Source organism: Elephas maximus, chromosome 3 (assembly GCF_024166365.1).
Source record: "Elephas maximus indicus isolate mEleMax1 chromosome 3, mEleMax1 primary haplotype, whole genome shotgun sequence".
In the NCBI taxonomy this organism is placed as follows: Eukaryota; Metazoa; Chordata; class Mammalia; order Proboscidea; family Elephantidae; genus Elephas; species Elephas maximus.
In genome coordinates, this window is record NC_064821.1 from 116148794 (window position 1) to 116166176 (window position 17383).

The 17383-nt window shown below is 35.5% G+C and overlaps 1 protein-coding gene across 1 annotated transcript in view; it reads left to right on the forward strand.

Moving 5' to 3' along the window:
* Positions 1-17383, forward strand: part of LRRC7 (leucine rich repeat containing 7) — a 617060-nt gene that overhangs the window by 294339 nt on the left and 305338 nt on the right. Inside the window, exon 4 of the mRNA XM_049879569.1 lies at positions 889-1006. Within this exon, the coding sequence (XP_049735526.1) occupies positions 889-1006 (118 nt within the window). The remainder of the gene's footprint in view (positions 1-888; positions 1007-17383) is intronic.

The following is a 17383-nucleotide window of genomic DNA, read 5'->3' on the forward strand; positions in this document are numbered from 1 at the left end:
TTAGGGCTCAAGAATTTATATTTTAAACAAGTACCTTCACGCACAAGTGATTATTAAACACACTGGGGTCAACAACCACTGCTTTTAATTTTCAGCTTTTCTCCACCTAATGCTTTGAACTAATGGCAGAGATGAACCAATCACTAGTGATTTGTTTTTCACCGAATATAAGCAGTTAAATGGTTTATCCACTAGGTATTTATTAAATAGTGTGGGGGGACACAAAAGAAATGTGCGTTCATGTATTCAAATGTATTGTAATTCCTGCATGTCATAGAAACAACTGTTTACTGCTAAAATGAAAATAATACTTTATGAAACGGCACCTGGTTGCAGAAAAACAAAGAATTGAGTGGGAATGGAGGGAAAGGGACGACTGTAGAAATTATTTCAAAGACAAAGAAAATTAGTAGAATTCTGTGGCAAAGTGAATGTTAACTATAAACAGGAGGAAAAAAAGAAAAAGTAGAATATGACCCACGGTTTTTTAGTCTGGATGGCAGAGAATAATGAGCACTAACAGGGGAATGGAGCCCTGGTGGCATAGTTGTTAAGAGCTCATCTGCTAACCAAAAGGTCAGCAGTTTGAATCCACCAGGCGCTCCTTGAAAACCCTATGCGGCAGTTCTGCTCTGTCCTATAGGGTCACTATGAGTTGGAATCAACTCGATGGCAATTTTTTTTCTTTTTTTATGGTAACAGGGGGATGGAATGTTTCAGAAAACAGTCTGAAAACTGAAAATATGGGTGCGAAGGAAGGTGAAACTTTTGTAACTTACCCTTTTAAACCACATTGATAAAGATGATGAATTGAAGTTTGTTACTAAGTTTACACGTGATTGAATTTAACCAAACTGAGATCTAACTAAAGGTTATTTTCTATTACAGCAATTGTTCAACTGTCAAGCTCTACGAAAACTAAGTATTCCTGATAATGATCTTTCAAGTCTGCCAACCACCATTGCTAGTTTAGTTAATCTTAAAGAACTCGACATCAGTAAAAATGGTAAGATTCTCATCTCATCTCCAAATAACTTGAAATTTTTTACTGAAAATGGACTTTAAAATGTTTCTAAGCAAATGATATAAAATAACTATTTTCTTTGATTTGTTACAATCAGAAGTTAATTTTGTTGAAAAGTTAAATCTTAAATCCTAAGTCCAATAACCTTTCAGCTCTTTTATTGATGTTTTTGACCCACTCAGGCATTATTTGGCTTTGCATACATACTGAGATCACCCCCCGCAGACGTTTCAAATGTTACCATCTCAATAAGGCCCACCCTATTTGAAATTCCCAATTCCCCTTACTCTGCTCTGTCTTTCTCCATAGCATTGACCATCTTCACAATATGATGCAATCTACCTATTTACTGTGGGTATTGTCTGTCTCCCCCACCCTAAAATATAAGCTCAGTTATATCTCTGAAAAGGACTTTTTGCTCTTTTGGTCGCTTATGTATCCTGCACATTTAGAGCAATGCTTGACAAATTATAGATGCTCAGTAGTACTTGTATTTCTGGCTAAACATTTATCTCTATGTTTCTTGTTGATGATGATGCTGATATTGAAGTCGAAGTTGAGGTATTCCCCTTGAGTGTTTGTGGGAGTGACATGGATCTTCAGAAAATGTCCTGTGTCCTCATAAAAAAAAATACATTTATTAAATCTCTCTTTCCTTCAAAATGACTTCCAAGCCCCGTTTTATTAGAATAAGGCAGTGACTGGTCAGAAAGGATTATGTCTGCACACTACACAGAAATAAACCACGACCCCTCTACCATCAAGTGAGTCAGCTTACTGTGTGTGTGTGTAGTGTTTTATTTCAGGCAACATGCTTGCTGTCAAACGGGCAGTCAGGAATCAAACAGGCCTCTGCCTTCATGAAGCTTACATTCTAGTGGGTGCATCATACATTAAATAGGTCATTCTAGATGATTTAATAAATAATTGCAAGTGTGTGAAGATACACTGGATATAAAGGGTGTTCCTAAAAGGAGGACCTCATTCAGTTGGTGTTGTTAGGGGAAAAAAAAAAAAAGTTACCGTAAAAGTGATAAGCAAGCTCACACAGGACAAATGTTTAAGTTAAGTAAGACTGGCTTGACATTCTAGGTAAGTGAAGACCTGTCTTGTTTTTAAAGAGTACCCGAAAAAAATCTCTTGACCACATATAAAAATGGCGTCCCTAAGAAATAGGGTGACTTATTGAGCTCCATGACAATATCCCAGTGGCCCTGACTCCATTCAGCCTGCCAGGAGCTTCCTCCCCCAGATATCTGCATTGTTCTTTACCTTACAGCCTGCAGGTCTTTGCTCAAATATACCCTCAGTAAGTCCTTCCCTGACCATCCTGTTTAAAATTACAAATCTGTTATTATTATCTCACTTGAAACACACCTCTCCCTGTGTGTGGTTTTTTTTTTTTCCCTCATAACATTATGAGAAACTGACATACCATACATTTTAATTATTCATTTGTTGTCTGGCTTCCCTGACTAGAATTTAAATTCAGTGATGTCATAGATTGCTTTTACTTTATTTACTGGTGTATTACATTTATTGTTTGTTTGCTTTTGGGCTCTTTTTTTGGTTTGTTTTTTGTTTTTGCCTTATTTACTGGTATACCCCCATTCCCTAAAACAGTGCCTGGCATACATATGGCAGGAGATCAATAAATATTCATTGAATGAATTAATGAATGAAAGGCCCTTTTGTGACATGGAGCACTGTTGAATTGTACTAGTGAGAACTGTTAGTCATTTCTTCAGTTTAAGTCTACGAGAGTCATCAAGAAGTTTAGTGTCACTGAGACATGACTGACACCCAAAAATAATCAGTGAATTATAAAACACTATATAATGAAGTACTTAATTATACGGTACAGATTATAATTGTTGTAAATACTTAGAACTCAAACTCACTGCAAATACTTAGATAATGGGGAAATTAATTAAGTCAGCTGTATTGGAGCTCTGGTGGTGCAATGATTAAGAGCTATGCTGCTAAACAAAAAGTTGGCAGTTCAAATCCACTAACTGCTCATTGGAAGCCCTATGGGGCAGTTCTACTCTGTCCTGTAGAGTCACTATGAGTTGGAATTGACTCAAAGGCTAAAAGGTTTTGCTTTATTATTAAGGAAGAGTTCAAGTATAGAACTTGAACATTTCCATAAAGCACAGTAGCTTCTGAAGGAGGGAGAGCATGTCTTTTGAAGGGACAATAAGAGTGCAAATAGGGGGCACAAACATCTTCCCACGCTAATTTGACTTAGCACTCAGAGAGTTTTCAGGAAGGCAACCCTAAAAGGACCACATGCAGACCTAGAGAGAGCATAGCCACCAGATTTAGAGCCATTGAAAGATGGTATTAGGTCTAAAATTACTCTTTTAAGATAGGTTTTCAGGCTACAAATTTGTAAGGATTAACATTTCTGTACTTTAATAACAATTAACCTTGTTGTTAGTTGCTGTCAAGTCAGTTCTGACTTATGTGCAAAGTAGAGCTGCTTCATGGGGTTTTCAAGGTTGTGACTTTTTGGAAGCAGATTGCCAGGCCTGCCTTCCAAAGTGCCTCTGGGTGGGTTTGAACTGCCAGCCTTTCAGCTAGTAGTTAATCGTCTAACCATTTGAACCACCCAGGGACTCCCAATAACAATTAATACTACTTGACTCGACGGCACTGGGTCTGGGTTTATATATTTATACATATTCACACATCAAATCCTATTTTCGAATTGCAATTTCTGAGAAATATCATGAGATCAGATACCAAATCCCTTGGCCTTCAAGTAAGTTTGCTATACCTTCTAAGTGAATAAAAATTTATCCTGTTTTTAAAGAGGATCAGAAAAACTTCATCATCAAGTATGAACACAAAATTCCTGAGAAATATGACACTTTTGTGAACATTATAATAATCTCCCAGAAATGGTGGTCCTCATTTATCAAGAACTTTTTGTTGTCAGGAAGTGAATTTCAAGTTACACTTCTTCAACTCAGAAGAAAGTCTGTGGGCATACTTAGAGGTTCTTGCAATGATCATTTAGGAATTTTTAGCTATGCTGATGATTCCCTATGTTCTGGAAGTATTTATGCAAAAAGACATGAAAGAGATGGAAAACCATCTTGCAAAGGTAGTACAGTACTAAAGGCTTGACGAGCATGTTGATGTATCTGCCATTGCTAGACGTAACACACACAGTAAAAGGTTTTGTCACATCAGCCCTTTCTGAAAATCATACCTAAAAAAAACTGTCACTGAATTCTGCTATGGAGACCTAGTTACTTAAGGAGCATAATATATCCTTTGGGAATCTGTCAAGTGAAGAAAAACAGATAGCATAAAATAAGTGCAGTACCAGCAGCACATTTGACAAGCTTGGAATAGCACTGGTGGAAAAGAAGCAAGATATAAGAGAATACAAGAGGAATTGGTATTTAGGGACAGAACATAGAATACTTATTTCTGACATGGGGACTCATCCATACTAGTCGAGCTACATAAAATTTGCATAAAATATGCTTGAATTACATGTATGACCCCTTATTGAAACCATTTACTCTGTGACTGAGATTAAATCTGATCTTGGCTGTCCATGTGGTCGCCAATCTTTATTTTCCATGTCCAATTCTTTGACCTGACATCTCGTTTCCTCACTTTCCCTCCTTAATTCAAAAACTACGATTTTATATTAAAACCTTTAGATAAGTGAGCTATTGTATGCAGAAAGATATCTATACAGTTTCCATATATAGCTTCCATCTACTTCTCCAACCTCACCAGTCTCTCTTCTGTTTCATTCTTGGGTGATAGTAAATTGCCATTCTAAAAACTCTCCAGCTGGTTCCTTCTGATACAAGGAACTATACTATTTTCTGCCTTCCAAATACCTCTTCTTCCCCCACTGCTTACACCCACAAACCAAGGAGAGTTCTTTTTACCTCTAACAAGAAATTTCATATGTCATTTTTTATCTAAGTAAACTTTCCTGGCTCCATACACAAATAGAATTAATTGTTCTTTCCTCTGTAATACCTTTATATCTTGTATATGTTTCTGTTTGGAACTTACCACACTTTAAAATTTAATTTCTACCCATTCCTATGTTTTTGAATAGACTGTGAGACCTTCGAAATCAGCTACTAAATTTATTTATATGTTTAGAGCTGCTAGCTCAGTAACTGGTATATATGATAATTTTTTTTTTTATATATAGGTGCCCAAAAACTGATTGGCAGGTAAATAAATGTTTTACAGAGGCAATCTTTTGAAAAATATAATGCATATGATACAGCTGTCACATTTGGGACCCAATAAATGTTTTAAGTGAGTCCTGGAAAATTAGAACTGACAAAATACGTAACCTCTAAAATCAACTCTACCCTGACCTGATGTAATATATTTCTCATCCTTGTTCCCTGGAGTACTGACTCCTTCATGTCCAGTTTTGACTTCTCCCCTGAGTTTCCAGCTGGTTAGCCTGCTGTCTGCTTGATGTAGCTATTGTGAGTCCCACAAACACCCCAAACATAATGTATTTAAAACCAAACTCATCATCTATCTCCCAGCCTACTTTTCCTCCATTATCCAGTCCTGTGTTGTTGCTATGATCCACACAGGTATTTGGTGCAAGAATCCTTTCTCTCTTCCAACTCCCACATCCATTCAATGATTAAGTCTTGCCAAATTTGCCTCCGAAATTTATGTCAAGACTGTTTCTGTATCACCATTCCCATTGTTACAGTCTTAACTTAGTACTTTTTCTCTTTCCTAGACTACCTACTACCTAAGCAGCCTTCTAACTTGTCTCCTCATCTTCATTTTTGCCACCATCATTATCAAACTCGTCCTCCACAAAAAAATAGCTCTAGCACTCTTTCTAAATTGCAGATAAGACTAGGTTACACTCTTGTTTAAGAGGCTTCCATAGAGCCAGGAGAGTCTAGGCTCCCTAGCACAACACTTAAGTCCCCGTGATTAACTTCTACTTACCTTTGCATCTCATCTGCCAATCCCACTAAGGGCAATTTAACTTTATGGTCTGAAGAGCTTTATCAAGTGTCAATTCAGCTGTCACTGTTTCCAAGCAGCCTCTTAACTCCTACACTGAGTCCCAGGTCCGTCTTTTGCACTAATATGCCTCAGATATTCTTTGTCTTAACTCTTACTATTGTATTAAAAACACTTGGCATATATTAAAATAATTACATAGTTTTCATTTTTAAATTATTAAGCATTTAAGTATGGAAATGCTTTAAATAAAAAAAAAATGCTTAAAATAGGAGACAACAATTTACCTACCATGGAGACTAAAGTGTTATTTTATTTAGATATCATGCTTTAATTTTTTTAATAAATAAAACATTATAAAAACTTAAAAATTTTTATCCCCATCCCTTCTTACTTCTTCCCTCTCAGAGTTAGTGTGTTTAACATTTCAACAAAGTGCTAATACATTGTATATATTATTCTGCAAGTTTTTCATTACATATTATGTTTCTGAAAATTGTCCTTGGTGATTGATGTGGATCTAATTATACAAGTGAAGTAACAAAGTTCCCATTGATTCATGTCTTTGCCAACACTTAAGGTTACTAACTGTTCTAAGAGTTGCCCAATCAGATGAGTATATAAGGGTAGCTGGATATTTTAATTTACATTTTCCTAATCACTAGGTCAGTTGGCATTTTTTCATTTTTCTATTTTTTATTGGTCATATCATATTTCTCTATAAATTGCCTTTTATGGCCCATTTTTCTTTTGACTGTCTTTTAAATTCTTTTTGATTTGAAAGATTTATATACTCTGAAGACCAACCTTTTGTTGGTTATATGAGTTACAGATATCTGTCAATCTATGACTTGTCTTTTCTTTGTTGTAATGACATTTGTCATAGAGAAGTTTCCAATTAGAATGTTTCCCTTATAATTATTCTTTCCATTATAACTTATATTTACAACTTTTATAGAAAGTTTTTTCTATTCTAATATCATAAAGATATTCATTTACTTTTCCTTCTAAATCTATTAGTTTTCCCTTTTGTATTTAGGCCCTTAATCCATTTGCAATTTATTTTTTGTGTGGTGTTATGTGTAACCAAACTATCTTTTTTCCTTATGAATAGATAAATAATTGTTCTAGGTACATATATATATTAAATATTCCCTTGATTCTCCACTGATTTTAAATTTTCTCTCTTTTATATACAAAAAGTCTTTTTCCAAACTCTCTGCTCCATTGGCTCATTTGCCTACTTCTGTGCCAATACCACATTGTTCTAATTACTATGTTGTTGTAGTTTTTGTTGTTAGTTGCCTTTGAGTGGATTCTGACTTATGGCAACCCCATGCGTTACAGAGTAGAACGGCTCCATAGAGTTTTCTTGACTGTAATATTAACAGAAGAAGATCATCAGAATTCTTTTTCTGTCATACTGCTGAATGGGATCAAACCCCCAACCTTTAGGTTAGCAGTCAAGCACAAAACTTTTGCACCACTTAGGGGCCAATCTAATCTTTATACCTTAATATATATTTTAATACCTGGTAAGACAATTCCTCTTTTCTTCTTTGCTTTCTTCAAATGTGCCTTCAATATTTAGCATTCAATTCTCTTATATGAATTTTAGGTGCAAATTTTTAAGAGTCACAATTATTGGAATTTTTAATATTGGCTTAAATTTAAAGATTAATATGGGAAGAATTAGTGTCTTTGCCATGGTAAGTCTTCTTATCCATGAACATGGTATATGTCCCCTTATTTAGTTCTTATTTTGTGTCTTTTACAATTCTGTGATTTCTTCCATGAAACTCCTACACATATTTTGTTACAGTTATCTCTAAGTACCTTAAAGGTGCTAGTTTTATAAATTATATCCCTCCTTTTAAAGTACATTTTCAAATTTTGTTTGTTGCTATATAAAAATGTTACTAATTTTGATATCTTGATTGTTCATTTAGTCAGAGTACTGAGTTATATAGATCAGCTGCTAACCAAAATGTCAGCAGTTTGAATCCACCAGCTGCTCCTTGGAAATGCTATGCAGAAGTCCTACTCTGTCCTATAGGGTTACTATGAGTCAGAATCATCTCAACAGCAAAGTGTTTGTTTTTTTGGTTTATACAGTCAGTGGATTTTTTTTTTTTTTAAGTACAAGAATTATATCATCTGCACATAATGGCAATTTTGACTTTATTTCCAAACTTTATACCTTTATATCTTTTTGAGTCAATTTTTATAAGTTATAATTTTCTAGGAAATCATCCATTTAATCACCTAGATTTTCAATTTTAGTGTCTTGCATTGTCTACAGATTTTTTTTTAGAATAAATCTCTACATTATGTTTTTCCCTTTTGCATTCTTAACATTGTTTACTTGTGCTACTTATTTTTTTTCTCTTTTTATCAATTCTGCCAGAGGACTTTGTACTTTATTAATTTTTCAAATAATCCTCTGTTGACTCATTGGTCTTCTCTACTATTTGGCTGTTATATTTTGTTTTTGTTTGTTTTTTATTTCCAGTTCATTAATTTGGGCTTTTTTATTATGCCCCTCCTACTTTTTTAGGGTTCACTCATTTGTTTTTTTGTTTGTTTTTTTCTGGCTTCAGGAGTTGGCTGATTAGCTCTTGATTTGATTATTTTCTAATATATACACTTAATGTTATAAAATTCTCTGTAAATATTACTTTATCTGCATCCTACAAGGTTTATGTTTTGTTTTTAGTATTCCAAAATACTGAGACTTTCTTAGTTATCACCTTATTTTTATTATTAGTTATGTTGCAGATTCCATAGTCTAAATGATAAAACTCACTGCCATCAAGTCGATTTCAACTGATAGTGACCCTATAAGATAAAGTAGAACTGTCCCATAGTGTTTCCAAGGCTATAATCTTTATGGAAGCAGATTGCCACATCTTTCTGCCACAGAGCAGCTGGCAGGGTTGAACCACTGAGCACCCAAGCACTTAACTACAGTGCCACCAGAGTTCCTTGCTATAGATGATACTGAGACCTTATTATTCATTGACTTTCACATTGTGGCCATGTGTATGGTCAATTTTTAAAATATTTCTTGTTGTCTTTAATAAAAATACATGTTACCTGACTATTGAGTGCAGGTTAAGGACCTCTTAATTATTATACCTTTATCATCCACTATAACATAAGCTTCTGCAGAACAAATGTCATACCTTAGTTGATTTTATGTACTTGGAACGTTAAAATCACCTGAGACACTGGGAAGAAATGAACTGGAAAATGAGGTTTTAACCTCTTGTACTCAATAAAGATCCTATTCTGCTTTTCTGAAAATAAGTGCATTAACCTTGTTCTTTCTAAAGAATTTCAGTCAATTTACTGAAACTTGGTTATATAAGACAGAGTCTGGAGAAATAAATATCTAAATTATATTTATCACTAAAATAGCCCTTCATCTCTTAAATTTTTCTGCTCCCTAAATTTCATGCAGCAATTCATGGGTGAATTTGCTTCCTATGCATTGCTTTCTAAATCAAGGGATCTTTTATCCTTTATTCCTCACACCATAATTCACTAGTAAAATTTTAAATCCTATGCCCAACATGAATGAAGTATTTCATGATACTGTGATCTCTGAATAAATAGTCTGTGCCTGTTTGTAGAGCTGATGCATGGTTATAATGGACTAAATTGTTTTATATGGTAAAGCAAGATAATGAATGATAAGGTTTAATTAGTCAGCTATTCAATTTCAAGTGTGATTGTTGATTTGTCATAGCTTCATAGAGACTATGACACTATAATTTAAGGACTTTAATGAAAATGAATTAATTTGAAAGCTCTTCCTAATTCTGCAGCAATTAAGTGATTTTTCTCTCATTCTCTAAAACTTATTTCTGTAAAAGAATGGATTTGAACAGCATCATAGTGGGCAAAATCACTATTGTTAGTTATAATGAAAGGCAATCAGAGTTGAAGGCATTATTATGTGTATTACTGACTTGCCAATTATTCCACCCCTTACCCATATGCATGCACAACACTGAAGACAAATAATATCCTCAACTTGCAGTAAAGAGTAGAAGCTTCTCTCAAACACACTAGAGAAAGCAGATATGAATAACCAGTTAAATGATAGAAATCTTTAAAAAATTTAAGCATATTTAGAGAAGGAGAGAGACTCTAGGTTAGTGTATTTATTATAGTTTTTAGGGGAACCTAATTCGTGATGTCTTATGTTGGTTGCAGAGAAAATGTTACCACACAATTGTTCTCAATTAGCAATAAATGTGCTCTTTAGTGTTTGGCAAATCATTAGACCATTTGTTTAGACTAAAGCTTATAATTATACTCTATTAAATGCCTGATGTTCAACACTCTTAATGTGTAATTTATCTGAAAATCACTACTACTTCCCCTCACTATGAAGTTACCTTCCCTTTCTACAGAACCTACCTCTGTCCAGGACTATCATCTTAAAATGAACTGAGGACTGAATCTATTTCCATGAAACACTGTGTTGGCAACAAAGGCCAGGTCTCTGCTTCTCCTGCCACCTTCTTGGCCTGCTGTCAGGACAATTAACTCTTTCTAATGTCTTAACCACGAAATAATATCAACAAAAATGCCTTGTATGGGTTACCAGCATTTAGTTCATAGGGGATACAGAACCAATATAAGATGCTGCCTTTGCCCTCAAGGAATTTATAATCTAGCTAATAACTAAATATGAGGAAGAAAGAAGCTATCCTCATCTCTTCACCCTTCTGAAGTCTGTGTTGGCCTCTGTCATCTAGGCTGCTAAATTTTTGTAGAGTAACAGTACAGCCTTTTCTCTGAGCTGAGTGATTAACATGTCTTCTGCGTTCCTGTCAATCCTAAAATATGGTAAGAGAAAAAAATCCAAACTGGTAATAAAGCACTCCAAGCCCTCTGTCTACCCATGCTCCCTTCAAGTTTCCTTGTCAACTCCTTGAAAACAGGAATTGCATCTTACACAGTACAGACACAGTAAGTGCTCAGTAAACACTCATCGACTGATAATGAAGGCAAAATTCATTAAATATGAAGCAAGCTTATTAAACAGTATATTTCACATAATAATGACTCCATAAATGTTGTTGAAGCGGAGAGAGAAAAGGAAGGAATCAAGCATCACTCAAATTAACTCATTTAGGCTAATTCAAATGCATTCCTCTCTGAACTCATTGCTGATTAAGGTTATAAGCCCTTCCAAACTTCTTCTCCCCAGATGTGTCTCTATGGCCCAGTCAGTTGCATGCCTGTCTCTAATTCTGAATTACTTAGCCTGCATTTGTTAGTTGTCCTTATAATGCTATTAAAATTAACAGAGTCTTGCAGGAGACTTTTAATTCTTCTTGTTCAGATTCCTCCCAAGTTCCTGGATTTCCCCACATTGGTAGTTAGAGATAAAGCAAACCATTCCGGTCTGTTTGCTCTTCTTATTTTCTCTCTCTTTCTTCATAAAGCCTAGCTGATCTATACAAATTGTCCTGAATTTACTAACTTAATAACTGGACACTTTTTGCTTTTTTTCCATGCAACAGATACCCCTTTTGAAGTCTCCCTCTAATCAATAGTTTCCACAAAGAAATGTCCTATTTGCCAAATACCCTTGGAATAAGTGAGTTTATACATATGCAAACTAATTTTCCAGACACACTCTGGATGGAAATAATCCCCAAAATAGTGTTTCATGTTTCCATATCTTCTTTAAATGAGTGTAGTCAGTGGAGCTTAACTTTTCCATGTTGATTTCAGTTTCTCATGGGTTGTATGTGTCATTTAAATTTTACTGAATATGTGTAGCTGTTTCCGTCTATATAAAACAAGAATGGTAGACTTGAAGTGTTCGGGTGTCAACTTTATAGTTTTTCTCATCTTCTTTTATTGTCAGATCAACAGTTATAATGTCTTCATGCTGATATTATGCCTGTGTGGAATAGCCATCTCTTCCTATTTCCCACTTCTAATAGCCTAGACTGAATTGTATATAAATAGGAATACAAAGATTCTGTGCTAGGCCTACATCCCTTGTTGCCAATGTATTAAATTCAGAACTAAAGGACTTTATTACCCAAGTATTACATTCAAAGTTCCAGAAATTTGATACTATCAGAAATTTCATCAAATGTAATTATAGAGCAAATGCAGTTTACAATACCTCCTTAGGCCAATCTTGAGTGTGCATTAAACTCAGAGTTCCAGAAAGTTGAGGTTGTTTGATATTTAACCTGGGGGTAATAATGGAACAAATGCAATATATTGTGTTCTATTCTGCATGTTACACTGGTTAGCTAAAGCTTATCTCAAGTAATTTAAATCCTAGATTTGACAGAAGCAACTTAGCACAGATAAAATAATATTCAGAGTCATGTTGGTCTGGTTTCAAATCCTTGGTAACCTCTGAGTCTCAGTTTCTTCATTAGGAAAAGAGGAATAATAAACTACCTTATAAAATTCTTGTAAATCAAAAAACCAAACCCGACTCATAGTGATCTATAGGACAGAGTAGAACTGCCCCGTAGAATTTCCAAGGAGCACCTGGTGGATTTGAACTGCTGACCTTTTGGTCAGCAGACATAGCTTTTAACCACTACGCCACCAGGGTTTCCAAAATTGTTGGAAGGATGAAAAAACAGGACCTGTATGTAACAGTTTATTAATAAACTCCATTCTTTTTGCTCCTAGATCTAATCCAGTTTTTAGCTATACCAATAATATGCCTGCCTTCTCAACATGCATTATCCATAACTATTATCATACGTAATGATTTTTAAAGAAACGTATAAGAAATAAATATAAATGTTGGATTTGAAAAAACACTAAATCATTCAAAAATTGGATTTAATTCTCTTACTACAGGAATCTTTTATAAGAGATAGTTAACTTTTTATCTTAGAATATATAATTTGAGCCTATAGCATCCCTGTTTGCAGAGTATTTTGGTTCATTGCTTCACTGTATTGATGCCAAAATATAATTAAATGAAATTTAATTATAAAAGTTTCCACTGTTTTCCTAGATCTGACTAGGCACTATGGAAATATAAAGAAAATGTATGTCGGCGCATGAATCCCACTCTTCCACCTCTTCCTCTTATCTTTCCAGATCACTCCCTCTTACGCCTCAACACCAACATTCTTTATCACCATCAGAACCTCCATTAACACCACCACCTTTCCATGCCCCTCTCCACCTCAGTGTTTTCTCTCCTCTCCTCTCCTCTCCTCAAAACAACAACAACAAAAAAAAACCTTTTTCTGTCGAGTTGAATCTGACTCACAGCCCTGATGGTGCAGTGGTTAAGAGCTCTGTTGGCTAACCAAAATGCTGGCAGTTTGAATCTACCAGGCACTCCTCGGAAACCCTGTGGGCAGTTCTACTCTGTCCTGTAGGGTTGCTATGAGTTGCTCTGAGTCTGATCTCCTTAAAAACAGCTTTAATTCCATGGTTAATCCACAAAATCACTTCCTCAGTTTGCCCCTTGACATACTTGCTTGTCTCTCATGTCACTGTGCTTGCTCAGCCAAATTATGACCCTGGCCGAATTCAACTCTCTACCTATTACTGAAAGGATGTGGGGGGGAAGGTGGGGGTGGTGGGGAGAAACACACACACACATACACACACATACACGTACCACCACACTGACTGGTCTTATTTTAAATTCAAGACAAAAAGTCTGAAGTGCAACCTCAATGCTTCCCAGCAATAATGCCATACTTTCTGAGTCCATTGACTCTTCTAGTCACCCAGTGACTATTTCACATCTTCTCCACTGTCTTCTAACCTCCCACACCTTCTCTTCATGGCTGCTGATACTACTCCACTGAGAAAACTGAAGCTCTCAGAAGAAAACTTTCACAGACTCTCACCACATATCCACCCACCTATCAGCATCTGCATCCATATTCTCTGCTTTCTGCCTGTTTACATGGATAAACTATTTCCGTTCCTCTGTGAAGACAATTCCTCCGCTGAATAACATTCCGTCTTGCCTACTTAAGGATATTACTTCAGAAATTCTCCCCTCTTTACCACATCGTCAAAAATTTCCTCCTGCTTGATTGTTCTAATCAGCATACATACATGCTGTTATTTTTTCCATCTTAAAACCTTTTGGATCCTCTTCCCCAAATGGTCCCCACCGTACTTGCAGCAAAAGTTCTAAATGGAGTTGTCTGTATTCTCTATCTCTAATTCCTCTCCTCCAATCTTCTCTTAGGCCCGCTCCTGTCTTTAAGTTTCATCGTTCCGCCAAAACCATTCCAGTCAAAGTCACAATAACCTCCTTATTACTAAATCCAGTGTCAATTCTTGGTCATCCTTTAATCAGACCCATCAGCATCATTTAAAACGGTTGATCACTACTTCCTACTTGAAATGTTTTTTTTTCACTTGATTTCTTGGACTCAACACTCTTACTTTTTCTCCTACCTCACTTATGGCTCTTCCCCATCTCATCTTCATTTTGGAGTGCTTCATGTTTCAGTCCTTGGTACTTGTTATCTGCTTTTGCTTCATTGGAGCTCACATTTTGCCTCACAGTTTAAATATTATCTACATACTAATGATTCCCAAATATTTTACCTACAGTTTAGACCTTTCTACTAGACTCTAGGTTCATATCCAAATACATACCTGGCATCTCCTGTTAGATGTCTAACAGACATCTCAAATTACATGTGTCCAATATCAAACTCTTTATTTCTCTCTAAAACCTATTCTACATATTGTTTGTCCCATCCCATCTAAGTTGAAGTCAACTCCATCCTTCCAGTTGCTCATCTTTGATTCCTCTTTTTCTCTCATACCCTACATCCTATCATCAGGAAATCCTATTGGTCTTGCATTCAAAATACATCCAGAATTCACACTTCTCACTCCCACCCTGTTGCAAGCCAACACGCTTACTACAGTACTTGCTATGGTAGTCTCTAATTGGTCTCCCTTCTTCTACCCTTGCTACTGTCCTCAGTAGTCAGAGGGAACCTATCTAATTATAAATCAGATTGCATCACACTCTGTCCTTCACTATCTCTCCAGTTTGTTCTGAATAAAAGTCAAAGTCCTTGCAATGTCCTGCAAAGCCCCACTTTACCTTTCTGACTTAATTTCTTGCTTCTTTTTCCTTCTTCACTTCATTCTAGCCACAGTGACCTCTTTCCTATTCCTAGAATACACCAGCCACACATCCGCCCTATGGCATCTTCCTGAAATGCTCTTGCTCCCCGCTTCCAGACATCCAGAAATCTGTATGATGCCTTCAGGTCTTTGCTCAAATGTCATCTTCCCAATGAGGCCTGCCCTAACTGCCCTATTTCAATTTGCAATCCCCCAAGTGTTTCTGGTCCCCCTTAACTTTGCTATAATCATCTTTTCCATAGCACTTCTCATTCTTAAAATACTATATAATTGTATATATAGATTTTGTGTTATCTCTACAGTTTATTGTATATATTACCCTGCTAAAATACAATCTCCGCAAATGAAGAGATCTCATTCTTTTTTTCACGCTGCACCCACAATGTTTAGCACAGTTCCTAGCAAAGTGTAGGCACTTTATAAATATCTGTTGAATGTGTGAATGGTTCTTCCCTGTCAAGGACCTTATAGTTAAAGCTAGTGACTCAAATATAAAAGAATCATTTATGACAAAATGGCAAAGCAGTGATTTCTCAACTCATAATCACATGCAAGGTCTCATTACTTTCTAATGTTCTTTCAATACAGTCTAAAACATTAAGCATTAAGGCATCAGAGAGCCATATGGACTGAAATGGTTGGATAAATTTTTATGGAGTTCAAATTGAGCCTGGAAGAATACATGGCATTTAAAGAATACATGGAAGGTTTAGAGAAGCGAAAATGGCATTTAAGGTAAAAGAGTGGGTGGGAGTAGGTAAAAATTGTAACACGTTAAACAAGTGTATTCAGAAAGGGAGGTAAAAAGACAGGTTGCATGTTGTAGAAATATCTGACACTTAGGTTTGTTTTTCAAGAATCTCCTGTTTCTGACTTTTGGAATCTGTGCTACTCTTTGCTATTCTTAGGCTCTAAGTGTGACAATGGCAAAATTGTTTCCTACATTTAAATTCTATAATTATCTATCACATTGAGAGAAACATAGCAATTTAAAACCAACTTAAAGCCTAGCACAAAATTTTAATGACACTTGCATCTTGATTTTCATTCTGGCATCATTTTTTTTATGTTTAAGCAAGGTTGAAAAACATATTACTTATAGGTTTATGATTCTTCTTCAAAACTTGGTTGTCTGCATTAATAGCACACAGGGTACCCAAAGAAAAACAATTAACTAAATGTACTAAAACCTAAATTTAGCCTTGACTTCCAAGATCCATGCCAAACTTGCAAACAAGATCCATACTTGATTGAGTTGAGATTTCTCTTCTCACTTTTCTTCTGCACACCTTCTGGTGGAAGGACTAATGAGCAGTGAAATGGCCAAATGGAAGGCAGCAGGAAAAAAAACATGAAGTAAAATTAATACATAACCAACAAAGTGGAGAATTAGTCCCTGAATAATTGAAATTTGAGCAAGAGCATTTTAAATACATACTGAAACCTCAGTTTTATAAAGGGGAATGGCAAAGGGCACAATTAATCAATCAGATTCAACAGATAAAGTACTTTATTACATCCTTTGTGCTTTAGATATTAACATGTTGTTAATGTAATTTCGATTGATTCCATTGCATTAAAAGCTTTGTTTCTAAGACATTTTAAGTTCAGAATGCAGAAACGGTATTTCTTATTTGGCAGCATGTCTGTGAAAAAATTCCAAATAGATTTGTTAAATAGCTAGTGAAATTAATGTATTGGGAAAATATTACTACGGTGCCCTAATTTGGAGCATAAACATCTATTGATAGCATCTGCTATTTGTGAATACACCTTCTCCTCACTTACTGGCTCATTACTTGATATTTTGCATTGACGGCAACACTAAAAAATCTATTTTGCACATTAACAGCATACGTCTGGCAGTAGCAAGCTCTGAGTTTCGAGGCAAAAGTAACACTGTGATGTTAAGTTTATGTGTCAACTTGGCTGGCCCATGATTCTCAGTGGTTTGGCAGTTACATAGTGATATAATTTGGTAGTTATGTAATGATGTAATTTGGCAGTTATGTAATTGATGTCATTTGGCAGTTATGCAATGATATAGTTATTCACCAATATGTGATCTGCTGTGGCCATCTCCATTTTTGGTTAACACCAATTTTTGTATAGTGACCTAGTCTTTGAGCCTATGTCGATAAGTTAGGAGTGGGTATAGGGCATTTGTCTGTCCTTTAAACCAAACACACCATTCTTCCCATAAAACATCATGCTTCCCATGTAAGCCCA